The following is a 14,255-nucleotide window of genomic DNA, read 5'->3' on the forward strand; positions in this document are numbered from 1 at the left end:
TATTTAGAGATTGATTAGGATGGTCAGAAGAGTGGAAGACGCAAAATTTGCTGTCACTTCCTCAGCCATTATTTTAGAAACACTCATGCTGGAACATTAACTAGTTTTCTGAAATTCAATGCTAAGGTAATGAAACACAAAGCATAGTGTTATAAATGTATATACTTTTTTTTTTATAATAATAATAATAAATAAAATATTCTAGATTCTCATTCATAACTGTGGAAATCACAGTAATTGCCTGGTTGTTACATGAAACCTGCATGTGATCAACCTGAAATACTTTTTTTGCATTATTGGATGGTAAGAAACAACATTTATGATACCATTCATCATATCAGATCCATATTAATCCATTTCAGATTTTCCTGATTTAAATATGTTACAGAAAAGTGAGTCTGTCAAGTATGCCCCCCCCCCCATATTTCCTTATTAAATTAGAAGCTTTATTTGCATGACTGAAAATAGCAACCTGAGATTGCTCCCAAGATATACTTGGTGAACCGACTTGTCTTGAAAGGGACTTTGGTGGCGGATGGTTGACAGGGCGTTGCTATGTGGTTACCAAGGTGTTCTGAGCTCACAGATGCTAGCCTTAGCAACCACTATACAATTCATTCTCTGTCTTCTCAATCGGAGGTAATCGCAAGCAACATTCGTGGATCTCTGGGGAGCAAAATGTATCATTGGGATTTTTCTGCATCAATATCTCTGAACTAATCCACTGGCCACTCGACCTAAACCACTGGAGGAAGTGCTTCAGACCTGACAGGAAATTAAAACGGCATATCATCACATCATTTGTCACTCAGAGGGGCGTAAATGCTGATGAAATTATGTAACCATTTTTCCCCCATTACAGGAATGGGCACAGAAACGATCTGAAAAATACATCTCAGCATCCTCTTTTCACATTTATGATCAAAATCCCTCTGAGGCAAGTTCACTCGGCCAGCCATCTTGACACTGCAATGCCACTAGCAGCTATTTTCTATCTAGTCAAAATCATCAATAAAAATGTTATAATAATTGTAGCTTCTTTAAATGAAATTACGGCTAAAACCTTTGACAGCAATAAGACAAGGCAGTGCCTTTATTAATAAGGCTTTTTTATATGAAAGGTGGGACTTCCATTCTGGCTCTAGTTCTTCACTGTTTTAAATATCTAGTTGCCATAGAAACACTCATATGAGAAACCATTCAAAAGCTTAAAAATGAAACTTTCCACAAATGTCAGTCGCTTTACTTAAAAGTTACGTTTTTAAAAAGTTTGATCAGCATTGTTAAAGGCTATTCTTCTTCTCTTAGTCATGTCTCCTCAGGAAGTTTCTTTCTGTCAGGCACAAGAGTAGGGTTGAGTTTACAGTAGCTCATGAATATTAATTATGGTGTTTGACAGTCTGATTGGCTAAAAGGTTTGTGTTTGTTCAGTCCATTGATGAATCAACAGGATGGTAATGGCTCCTGGTTTTATCATTATTTTAGCTACATCTGACCACTTCAAAGCAAGTTTGAGATGTATCTGGCTTACTAATATAACTCATGTTTGGTTTCGAAACTGTAGCGTCTGGACCACTCCAACACACAATATATATTTTGTTAGCTAGATTTCACAAATACTTTGTAACACCCCAGGACGCCGAACAAGACCCTGGTTTCATGGTAACCCGATACATTTACAACCTTGTGGAATGCGAGCCGGCTCTCATTCTGCTTTCTCCAGAAACAAAGGGACACAAATGCACAGGAGAAATGGACTTTTCTACTAATTAATTCATAGGAAAACCTTTTCTCTGAATGAACACACATTTTCTTCAGGCCATTGTGTGTATTATTGCTGTTTTGTATTTAATCTGTTGTATTATAGACTATTTTTATTCATGCTTACGATAAACCACTCATTCATATAAATACTAAATTATCAAAAACTAAGAATGGGTGTTAAATTATTTCACTACTCTTCAACGGTTTATGCAAATGTACTTTTAATACCACTGGATTTCAACTGAAAATAAGGTAGGATCCAGAGGTAGTCCTGAGGTGCACAGCTGGAAGCTTTATGGAAGTAAATATTCAGAGACGACCTCCAGTATGGACGACCTCAAGCTGTCATGGCACGCTGTGACGTGACGCATTCAGGCTCTTGTGCAGACACGGTGCAAGAACGTAATACAAATTTGATTAAATCAGTCAGTTATAATTTATCCGGAAACGGAATATTTAAAAAGAATAGACACTAATGATAATTATTTCATTTATCACATCAAACGGAAGCCTAACATCAAAACAACATCCAGATCTGAATAAAAGAGCAAGAGGCAAATTTCAGCAAGCTTTGTTCTCATGGTAACTGTTTCACAAGCAACTTTACTAAATCAGTGAAGGATGCTGCTTGATTTGCAATATTTTATACACTTTTCCCCCTTTGCTAGACTTATTGAAGTGACAGTACAGTCCACAGCAAAGATCCATAATAAAATCCAATAAGACACATATTAAACTCATTTCTGGGAACATTCTGGGTTCAATAAACATGTAGCTCTGTCAACAATATCTGTGCAATAAATTGTTAGATCAAAGAAAAAAATGTTACCTCATCCCTCAGTTTTTACAGTAAGACACTTCCACAAGTAACTTCCACAAAGGAGGTACACAGGTCTAGACAGTATACATTACAATACACACAGAATGAACACTACCATATTGTACTTTATTGAATAATTTGTGTAAATGCTTTAACAGAGCTTAAAGGAGTAGTTCACCCAAAAAAAGAAAATTTTATGACAATTTACTCACCCTCAGGCCATCCAAGATGTAGATAGGTTTGTTGAAACAGATTTAGAGAACTTTACATCACTTGCCCACCAATGCATCCTCTGCAGTGAATGGGTGCCGTCAGAATGAAAGCTTATCAAAACATCACAATAATTCACAAGTAATCCACACGACTCCAGTCCATCAATTATCATCTTGTGAAGTGAAAAGCTGTGTTTGTAAGGTAAACAAATCCATTGTTAAGGTGTTTTAACATTAAACTATCACTTCTGACCAAAATACAAGCCTATAATTCATAACACTTCCTCCTGTGAAAAAGTCCATCCACCTGTTGTCCTCTCACATCAAAATCCACCGACACATTTGTTTAATACCGTTTTGGACTGTTCTTTTGGACTGTTCTGCCCTGATTCAGACAAGACTTTTTCACTGACGAAAGCAATATTATAGATAGAAGACTCAACAGAAACAATAGAAGTTAAAAAACATCTTAAATGATGGATTTGTTCGTTACAAACACGCAGCTGTTCAATTCACAAGGCATTAATTGATGGACTGGAGTCGTGTGGATTACTTGTGGATTATTGTGAGGTTTTAATCAGCTGTTTGGACTCTCATTCTGAAAGGAGGTACACAGGTCTAGACAGTATACATTACAATACACACAGAATGAACACTACCATATTGTACTTTATTGAATAATTTGTGTAAATGCTTTAACAGAGCTTAAAGGAGTAGTTCACCCAAAAAAAGAAAATTTTATGACAATTTACTCACCCTCAGGCCATCCAAGATGTAGATAGGTTTGTTGAAACAGATTTAGAGAACTTTACATCACTTGCCCACCAATGCATCCTCTGCAGTGAATGGGTGCCGTCAGAATGAAAGCTTATCAAAACATCACAATAATTCACAAGTAATCCACACGACTCCAGTCCATCAATTATCATCTTGTGAAGTGAAAAGCTGTGTTTGTAAGGTAAACAAATCCATTGTTAAGGTGTTTTAACATTAAACTATCACTTCTGACCAAAATACAAGCCTATAATTCATAACACTTCCTCCTGTGAAAAAGTCCATCCACCTGTTGTCCTCTCACATCAAAATCCACCGACACATTTGTTTAATACCGTTTTGGACTGTTCTTTTGGACTGTTCTGCCCTGATTCAGACAAGACTTTTTCACTGACGAAAGCAATATTATAGATAGAAGACTCAACAGAAACAATAGAAGTTAAAAAACATCTTAAATGATGGATTTGTTCGTTACAAACACGCAGCTGTTCAATTCACAAGGCATTAATTGATGGACTGGAGTCGTGTGGATTACTTGTGGATTATTGTGAGGTTTTAATCAGCTGTTTGGACTCTCATTCTGACGGCACCCATTCACTGCAGAGAATCCATTGGTGAGCAAGTGATGTAATGCTAAATTCATCCAAATCTCTCCTGATGAAGAAACAAACTCATCTACATCTTAGATGACCTGAGGTTGGGTACATTTTCATTTTTGGGTGAACTATTCCTTTATCGCAACACCATAACATTCCTTTAAAACGTGACGAGGTACCAAAACAGTGGTGAGAAAACACGACGTAACCTTGGTAAGCGTGCGCCGTGTTGTGATGTGTCGTCTGCGTGCAGTCCAACCACTGTCTGCTTGTGTAAGGCTGAGATTATAACAGTGAAGTAATGAAGGCAGTAAAACACAGAGAAAGAGATGTGGTGGGAGGATATGAGTGGGAGGTGGTGACAGGGGCATCATTATCCTAAACAAACCAGTGAGCGTGGGAGTGTGTGCGAGAGGGGGAGGAATAGAGAGAGTGTGTGTGTGTGTGTGTGTGTGTGTGAGTGTGAGTGAGTACGCACTCCCTCACGCCCCACTTTCAGATGAGAATGAGCGCTCTCCACTGCAAGCGCTTTGTGCATCCAAGGACACCATATACGAAGGCAGGATATTTTCCCAGGCTCAACTATGAGTGCATGACTATGTTTATGCAAGTGTGTGTATGTGAGAGAATGAGGGGTTTTTAATGCGAGAAATATCAGAAAAACAGCAAGGAACGAAGTGAGAGAGAGAAAAGCAGGAGTGCGTGTAGGCGGAAACCATTTAGTCGGTCTCAAAGCGAACCCCCATGGCTCTCTCACTGAGAAAGACAGACACACAGGACTGCAAATTGCCCACAAGAATTTAGTTCCACCTCACGGCGCAGGACATCTCCTATCCAAAACAGAGATGAAGCCGTTTGTCACTAAATGACACATCTTCCATTTCAGCTCAGCGTTCGGCAGAGTAAAGAAACCCCGTCATTATCGCTGGGGCGGTGGTCGGCGGTCGCAGCGGTGCTGCAGCGTATCTGCACTTATAATGGCCAGTTTATCATTTCAGAAAGTATGACGTGAAGCTCTGTCTGACTGAGCACATCTCGGCGGTATGTGTGTTTGAGTTGGGCCTGTTCTCACGAGCAGGTGGAGTCCTGTTGTTGACACGGGAGAGGATATAACCTTGAGCGATCCCTCTGGGAGAGACTCAACAGGAAAACTCAAATGAAGTTTGGGTGTGAGCCATGAGGCAAAAAAAATAATTGTTCCCACTCTAATTTCTGGCTGGATGAGCTGCGTTTGAAGCCACCAACAATGCCGAACTAAATGTCACAGATTGACCTCTTGGCTCAAAATAAAGTATATAAATATCATTGGTTTGCATTAGGGATGTCAAAAGAAGTAGTGCTTTGGTACCAAGTTGATGCTGAATTAAAGAAAAAAAAAAAGTATCCAAAATAGGAACGATAGCAGTGTTCCTGCAGTATTGGTAGTAAAATGTATAATCTCAATTGGATATCTGTAGGTTTTGCAGTGTAAATGCGCAGAATAAAACACACTTACCACTGTTTAATGTGCCATTAATGTTAAATCAAACAATAAATATTAAGAAAATGACTCGCTGCTTGTGGCTGGATAACTTTAGTTAATAAGCTACTATTAACAAGCCAAGATATACACAAAGTTAGGCCTAAAGAAAAACAAAAAACTCATTTACAGCTCAGTTTAATTAAAGATCTGCTTCTCAGTCAAACTGGCACCATCAAAACCACATTATTAGTTTTAGATCTAATAATCATGCAGTGAAAACCAATTAAGTGTATTACATTACTTAGTATTTATTTCTGTTTCACAGTGGTTTACTTGAATACTTGATACTGCCATTAACTGTATATAAATAATTATTTGTTAACTTGAGAAATATTTTGAAGGCTAAATTAAGGCTAACATTTTAATAAAATGTGTTAATATTTAAAAATAATGTTTTAACATTTTACATTTAGTATTTTATCAATTAATTAAAAAATGTAACTGAATTTTTTAAAATTTAATATTTTAGTAGAATATTATTTTTGCGGTGATATAATAAATTGGTTTAGATAATAGTGAAATTTTTCTAATAATATTTATTATTTTGAATAAGCTTTTATTTTTATATTTTCACTTTATTTTAATTTTAGTATAAGTTTTAGTAATTTTGTTATGTGCTTTAAACATTTTCTATCTTTACAGTTTTAAGTGTAGTAATTTTAGTATTTCAATTTAGTTTATTTCAGTTATTTGCCAAAGCAACGTTTCTAATTTTTAAAAAGTTCTTTAAGCTGGTCACGCAATACTTATTTTAGTATTATTTCAATTAACGAAAACAATTTTTTATAGTTTTTGATTTAGTTAACAATAACAACACTGTTAGTCAGAAGCTCTAGAGCAGGGGTGGGCAAACTTGGCCCTTCCAGGCCACTTTCCTTCAGAGGTTAGCTCCAACCCTAATCAAACACACCTGAACCAGCTAATCTTTGGCTGTGTCCGAAATCGCCCCCTATACCCTCATTCACTATTCCCTACATTAGGTCACTAATTCAGTTCACTAGAAGGAGTGAATGAAAACGAGTAGTGAATTCGGACACTGAGTGCACCGGAAGTAATGCCAATTTTGCATAGATTGTGCTTGCTGCTTATTAATCACTTGAAACTAGCAAACTAGCAGCTCCAGTAGTAAGATTAAAGGATTTATCTTGAACTCTGTCACGGAAATTATGTATAAACCCTAATCAAACAATTTAATAATCAATTTACAATTAATTTATACCTGTGTTGTACATTATGCTGTACGCCATGGATGAGCGCTTTGTAAAAATGAACAGATTGATTATTCAGCTGCAAGTGAGATGTGGGAATTCATTCAGCGCTGGACTCTCACAGTGCATTATGGGCATTCTCTTGCCGTTGAGCGTGCACCAGTTGTAAACTCGTTTTTGCAGTGCATTGTGGGATTGAATGAGTGCACTCGAGAATGTCCACTATGGTTTCGGACACCACTAAAAATGGCTGTTCCCTCAAATAGTGCCCTATTTAAGGGTATAGGGGCCGATTTCGGACACAGCCAAATACTCCGCTCTCCACCCAAATTAAAAGCTGCTGTTGGTTAATGAAGATTTGACGCCTAATCAAACAATTTAATAATCAATTTACAATTAATTTATACCTGTGTTGTACATTATGCTGTACGCCATGGATGAGCGCTTTGTAAAATGAACAGATTGATTATTCAGCTGCAAGTGAGATGCGGGAATTCATTCAGCGCTGGACTCTCACGGTGCATTTTGGGCATTCTCTTGCCGTTGAGCGTGCACCAGTTGTAAACTCGTTTTTGCAGTGCATTGTGGGATTGAATGAGTGCACTCGAGAATGTCCACTATGGTTTCGGACACCACTAAAAATGGCTGTTCCCTCAAATAGTGCCCTATTTAAGGGTATAGGGGGCAATTTCGGCCACAGCCATTGTCTTCAAGACTTCTAGAAGGCTACAGGCAGGTGAGTCATATCAGGGTTGGATCAAATCTCTGCAGGAAAGTGGCCTGGAAGGGCCAAGTTTGCCCATCACTGCTCTAGAGCATGACATCACATCCTGTTGCCCATATTTGTTGCGGGGTCCAAAGTCATTTTGGTCTTGGAAGCCTAGTGTGTCCATAGCTTAACATTACTCCTGGATATAACCTTCCTGCAGAGTTCAGCTGCTACTCTAATCACACACCTGAAACGGCTCATCGAGGTTTTTGGGTTCACTAGAAAATTATAGTCAGGTGTGTTAGCGGACTGAGAGCAGCAGCTGTAGATCTCCAGGATTGAGCACTCCTGCTTTAATGCAGGCACTTTTGCTCGAGTAATGAATGCACACACACACACACACACACACACACACACACACACACACACGCACACACTCGTCTCTTAATCAAAGCAGAATGACTCATTGTGACATTGCTGATGAACAATGGCACAGGTTCTCACAAACCACACCTGTCCATTATCATGAATGCACACACACGCACGCACGCACGCACGCACACACGCACACACGCACGCACGTACGCACGCACACACGCACACACGCACACACGCACACACTCGTCTCTTAATCAAAGCAGAATGACTCATTGTGACATTGCTGATGAACAATGGCACAGGTTCTCACAAACCACACCTGTCCATTATCTACATGTAACTGCATTTGAAAATGACAGTGCAAAACAGCCATCAGTCAAATACGTTTTTAGTTTTGTAACACACACCATCTTAACTTATCTTTCAGTTAAACAATGAATGTTTGAATTTCAGTTAAAAGCATAGTTCACCCAAAAATGAAAATCTGTTATGGTAATTTGCTGAAAATGAATGGTTACCATAGTGAATTTTTGTATAGAAGTGTCTTTCACACATCACAGATGATTTGTTGTGTGCATATGAAGTGTAACTCGAGAGGGCCACATTGTGTTGTATGTCCAGGGGGTCGGTGACTGAGGCTGAGACTCACTCTGTGATTCATTCTCAGTCAGAGAAGAGAGAGTGGGATTCAAGTGCTAATACCTTTTGCGAGTTCAAATGAGAGGTGAAGTACACTGTCGATTGCGTTATACATGCGGGGGGAGTTTATCTCTCATAAAGACAGTCACCTGTTAAGTTATTATTCATACTGAATGAATCAGCATGTTTGAATGAATCAGTTGAGTGAATGTTTTAATGTCTCATTCATAAAGACTGTGGCTGCAAACTTCTCTACTATATAGTGACGCAAAGCAGTGTGAAAAGAGTATTATGTCCGAATTCATAGTATTTAGAACATAGTAGGCAAAAAGTACCAGGGTAACATACTAGATTTGGCAATATTCTGATGTGCACTTCCGATGAACACTTTACTATCCCAATTGGTTGAGTGAATAATTAAATGACTCATTCATAATATTATGCTTGTTGTCAAAAAAAAAGCCACTTGTCACCATATACTGGAGTAACAATGTAACCTTCAGAAAGAGTCACTGAAAAATACCCACTACTAATATACCGTCTGTATTGGTGAGTGAGTGAGTGATGTGACATGTGGCCAAGTATGGTGACCCAAACTCGGAATTAGTGCTCTAAATTTATCCCACCCAAAGTGCACACACACAGCAGTGAACACACACACCCGGAGCAATGGGCAGCCATTTTTTTGCTGCGGCACCCGGGGAGCAGTTGGGGGTTCGGTGCCTTGCTCAAGGGCACCTCAGTCGTGGTATTGAAGGTGGGAGAGAGAGCTGTACATTCACTCCCCCCACCTACAATCCCTGCCGGTACGAAACTCGACCTTTGGGTTACGAGTCCGACTCTCTAACCATTAGGCCACGACTTCCCCCACTAGTAGACTGACAGTCTGTCTGAAAATCAACAACTATCTCAAACAAAAGTCAACTAGGGTCTAAATTCACTCAGGGCTCCTGATAGTACATGCCCAAAAGGGCTTGAAAGTTCAATAGACGATGGAGATCGTATCACGAATACAAAGTAGATTTCACTGCCGTACCACTAGCAATCTCCATAAGCAACAAGCATTTTGAGGGTCAAGCATACACCCACTCTCACATCCTTGACAGAACAAAGAATCGACCAACAATTCTGACAGCCGCCCTGTAGCAGAAAGTGAAATGCTATTTCAAGATGTTATAGCCCTCGAACTAGATCTGCTTTTTAAACCGATCATAAATGATGCATTGGTGAGTTTCCCTGCAGCACGGCAGATGAATTCCCATCCACTGCCGTCAGCCCTTTGACTTAATTTTCCACGCAAACTGGAGAAACTGAGCAAGTGAAACAAGGAATAATTTACGCCAGTACATAAACTACGTCTGAAATGCTTCCGACTTAAAAAGGTTCAATATAAAAAGCTTTTCAGCTACAGATTCTGACAGTCGAGCCTAATGAAAGCAACATCGCCACTTTGCTGAGCATGTGGTTCCATTAGTGCGTGTTTTGTGGTGTCATGTCGGATCAAGCCACACAGTTTGCCTGTTCCCTTGAAGCTAAAACAGGAGTGCGAGACTCACCCAAGTCTTTAGATCCTTGGCTTTCACTGGCCAGCTCTCCCATTCTCACCAGAGCATCAAAATAGCCCTTTGCTGCAAACGTCACACCTGCAAAAGATGGAGGCAAGTGGAAAAATGTGTCACAAACATTCTCATCTCTCATTACAGCAGTATATTCCATGATCAAAGGGCCCATCACGAGGATGGGACGGCTCTCGGCTGCGCAAGTCGGTGTCAGTCCAGCTGAGTAATGAGCAGCAAAAAAAGCTATAGGAGTGGATGAGTCTGTCGCACAACAGGAAACACAATCAGTTTTAGAGGAAACACATTTAGAAGGAGTAAAGATAGCCCTCCTGTGACTATGGAAATTTGGCCCTTTTTTCTTTACCAGACCAGCCCATCTGTCTCCCTCACACAAACACACTGTTTTCCAATCCCATGCCTGATTACGGTTTTAAAATGTCAACTTCAGTGAAAAAGAATAAACAGAATATCATTATCTCCAAAACTATATCTATCTATCTTACTACTCTTTGGGGTCAGCAAGATTTACAAAATCTAAAAATACAGCAAAAACAGCAATATTGTGGAATATTACTACAATTTAAAATAACAGTTTTCGGTTTTAATATATTTCAAAATATAATTTATCCCTGAAATGCTAAAGTTGAATTTTCAGCATCATTACCCCAGACTTCAGTGTCATATGATCTTTCAGAAATCATTGTAATATGCTGATTTGCTGTTGAAAATGTTTTTCTAACACTATAAATGTCATTTAATACTTTTAATGTGTCTTTGCTGAATAAAGGTATCAATTTCTTTTAAAGGGCACCTATTATGCAAAATCCACTTTTACAAGGTGTTTGGACAGAAATGTGTGTTGGGATTGTGTGTACACAGCCATCTTAGAATGATAAAAATCCATCTAGTATTTTTTTTTTTAAATCTTCATAAAACCAAACCAGGCTCATAAAACGAGCGGTTTGGATCCTGTAGCCCCGCCCACCGCTATAGACTGACAGGCACATATTACCATATCCTCAGCTCTCGGTGTGTTGTGCCATGTCCGCCATTTTGTCTGCGTGCGATCGGCTGCATCGCGTCCATCGTTACAAAGCGGCTGTGAAAAACTATACAAGTAAATAAATGATTCAAACTACCATTCGGAGACATTCTGGTTCATTCGCATTATTGTTTCTTCTGCTGTCCGGTTCGTACATGTACGGCTGAATACCGGTCCTCTCACTCGCGCTCATGTTGTTTCTCCTCTCGGTTTATTGCCATACGCAAAGCAGAGACGTCTAGGCTCCGCCCCCTTCTGGAGTCCGGTGGGAAGTTGCAGCTCATTTTAATGTAAGGGAACACACCCCTGAAACAGCACTTTTTAGACCCACCCTAAAAATGACACTTTTCAACACGTTATAATAAACGATCTGTATGGTATTTTGAGCTGAAACTTCACAGGCACATCCAGGAGAGCCATAAGAATAATATTACATCTTGTAAAAAGTGGCATAATAGGTGCCCTTTAAAAAGAAAAAAAAAAATCGCTGTATTCTATGTATATATGTTGGACATCAAAATAAAATGGAATAAAATGAAATAAAAAAAGAAATAGGGCATCTGCTTACTGAAGTTATTAAATGAAACAGGTGCTTGCAATGCAGACAGCTACATTAATCATAATGAAGCAATTCAGTTGTAGCCGTGTGTCCAGTGTAGAAAGTGTGTCAAAATAGCTCCCTATTCCATTTATAGTGCATCCAAGGGAATCAGATAAGCAACTGAGTGAAAGTGTGAGATTTGGAACAGCCAAACAGCATATGCTGGTGATTTCCGTAGGACTGGTGGCACTCATTAATAAGTAGAGCAGTAAAGAGGTAAAGGTGGCCCGCTCATACAGGGCTCACCCGTATCTCCTGCCTCACAGATGTTTACTGGAATCAGCTGCTCGGACTCGCTTCATGACTGTCACTCTTGGCCTATGAACACAATACTGAGGAATTACACAGCCAATGCCACAAACTATAACTGTAAGCAAAGACACTGGTCTTCCCCCAAAACTTCCAAGAGCAGCTCAGGTACTGTTATGCAATGTACAGTAAGCGTGCCCCACACTGCACCATGGCTGAAATAATGCCTCTTCACCTCCTTCAGAGCGTGAGCGTAGAAAACAGGCATGGAGAAAATGGATACCAGTCAGCTATTCTTTAAGGAACTCATTTAGAAATCAATCGGGACCTTCATCTGAATCTACTGAGAGCCTGTGGAAAACCACCCTGTGCTTCTGGCAGGGGCAGAAAGGCCACAAAAAAATCGGTTGAGCAAACAATTCATCAAGCAGACCAACTGTGGCTCCGGTTTAGTAAGGCAAAGCAGACTGTTGCACTAGGTGAGCCACTATGTGGATAGTGTTCAGGGCTTATTTACAAGGAAATTATTCAAAAATGTGCCTGACAGATGGTACCATCAACTCTGGGAACTCATATAGAGACAGAGAGAGAAGGCCCACTGCATTTGTTTCTTTTTTTCATTGTTTGTTTCTTTGCTTCTTTCTTCCTATACAGTATGTTTCTAGTTTGGATAGGCCAGTAGAGGAACTCATATTTTTGCTGATATACTGATTTGACAGGAATCAAGAAGAGGCTAACACTGTAAAATAATTTTAATTTTGTCAACTTTATTTTAAAAGTTGATTGAACTAAAATGTAGAAAAGGTTTACATGACATAAAAGTCAACATTAATTTATGTAATTTAGTATTTAAATTAACTCTCTTTCACATGTGGTTCTTAAAAATGGCACTTTTTTTGTGTGCACTTGTTGGTGACCCAGTAGGCAGCACTGTGTTTCCCAAGACCAGAGACGCTGAGCTACGCTCCAGTATTTGGAGCAGAATGGATGTATTCCATAGTTTGAATACGTTTCCTCAAAACTTGTTTATGGATTGTTAAGTGGAACTGGAATCCTTACAATTCTCATCCATATATGTAAGTCTCCTGGCTTTGAAATTCTCTATTTTACTGAGGAAGAACCATGTCACAACACACTCCTCCTACTGCACTCATTCATCTTTCTGTGCCTGAGGCTCTAAAACAAATCAGCAAGAACAATACCAGTCAGAAATAATAAATGGGGGTAGAAAGATTTGCTGACTTTGTGTCTGAGTGATTTAATTTCCTAAAACACAAGGTAGGGTGGTAAAGACATGGCCTGAGAGCAAAAGAGGATTACGATTTATTCTGGTGGGCTTACTGGCCTAGGACCTCCCACCAGACATTAGTTTCCCTCAGTACAGGGTAGTGAATTATGAAATAAATTTTTCAACTCTGTGTCTTCCCTTTATGTCCTTTCAGCCATGTCTGGGTAAAACCCATGCTCTTCTCTACCCCATTGCTGTATAATTTGCGCTACTAGTCTATCTGGCTACCTATGGACAGCAGTCAGGCAGCATATGGACCCCTGTGTGCAGTCGGTCACATTTTGAGGATAAGAGTCTTTCACCACCTCAGCCAATCGGCCTTTAATGCTCAAGAGTTTGAAGGGCAGTCTGGCTCACAGATTTTACATAAATCCCCATGTCGGTTGGGCGCTGGGATTTATGGGTAGCCCCAAAGTTTCCTTTGTGACTCTCTAAAGGAATATTGTGAATTCAATAAGGGTAAGCTCAGTTGACGGGATTTGTACATTGTAAAAAATGTTGGAATCTTTACAGAAAAAAAGAGACTAAAAATGCTACAGTAGAAACCTGTTAATTAGTTAACTAAGTTATCTTACCATATACAATGACTTTAAGTGGTCACATTATATGTAATTTTACTATAAGATACTGTCAAATTTAAGGTTTTTGGAAGTAAATACTATAATTTGCCATATAATTTACAGTGAAGTACAAAGACATTCCCAGAAGTTCTGTGTGACACATCACATGTAATATGCACATATTTTATACAAATATATTTTCTTCTGACTTTTGTCAACATTACATTATTTAGTGAAGCTGTGGTTCAAGTAGATGCGTACACTATATTAACATTATGAGAACCATAATGTTAATATAGTGTACCCATCTACTTGAACCACAGAAGTTATAAAA

The 14,255-nt window shown here is 39.1% G+C and overlaps 1 protein-coding gene across 6 annotated transcripts in view; it reads right to left on the reverse strand.

Moving 5' to 3' along the window:
- The window catches only part of baiap2a (BAR/IMD domain containing adaptor protein 2a), an 81,735-nt gene that overhangs the window by 61,718 nt on the left and 5,762 nt on the right, over positions 1-14,255 (reverse strand). For all 6 annotated transcript variants that reach the window (XM_016252875.1, XM_016252879.1, XM_016252878.1 and 3 more), the window contains exon 2: positions 10,179-10,265. In XM_016252875.1, the coding sequence (XP_016108361.1) occupies positions 10,179-10,265 (87 nt within the window). The remainder of the gene's footprint in view (positions 1-10,178; positions 10,266-14,255) is intronic.

Source organism: Sinocyclocheilus grahami, unplaced genomic scaffold (genome assembly GCF_001515645.1).
Source record: "Sinocyclocheilus grahami isolate Dianchi unplaced genomic scaffold, SAMN03320097.WGS_v1.1 scaffold1136.1, whole genome shotgun sequence".
Classification (NCBI taxonomy): Eukaryota; Metazoa; Chordata; class Actinopteri; order Cypriniformes; family Cyprinidae; genus Sinocyclocheilus; species Sinocyclocheilus grahami.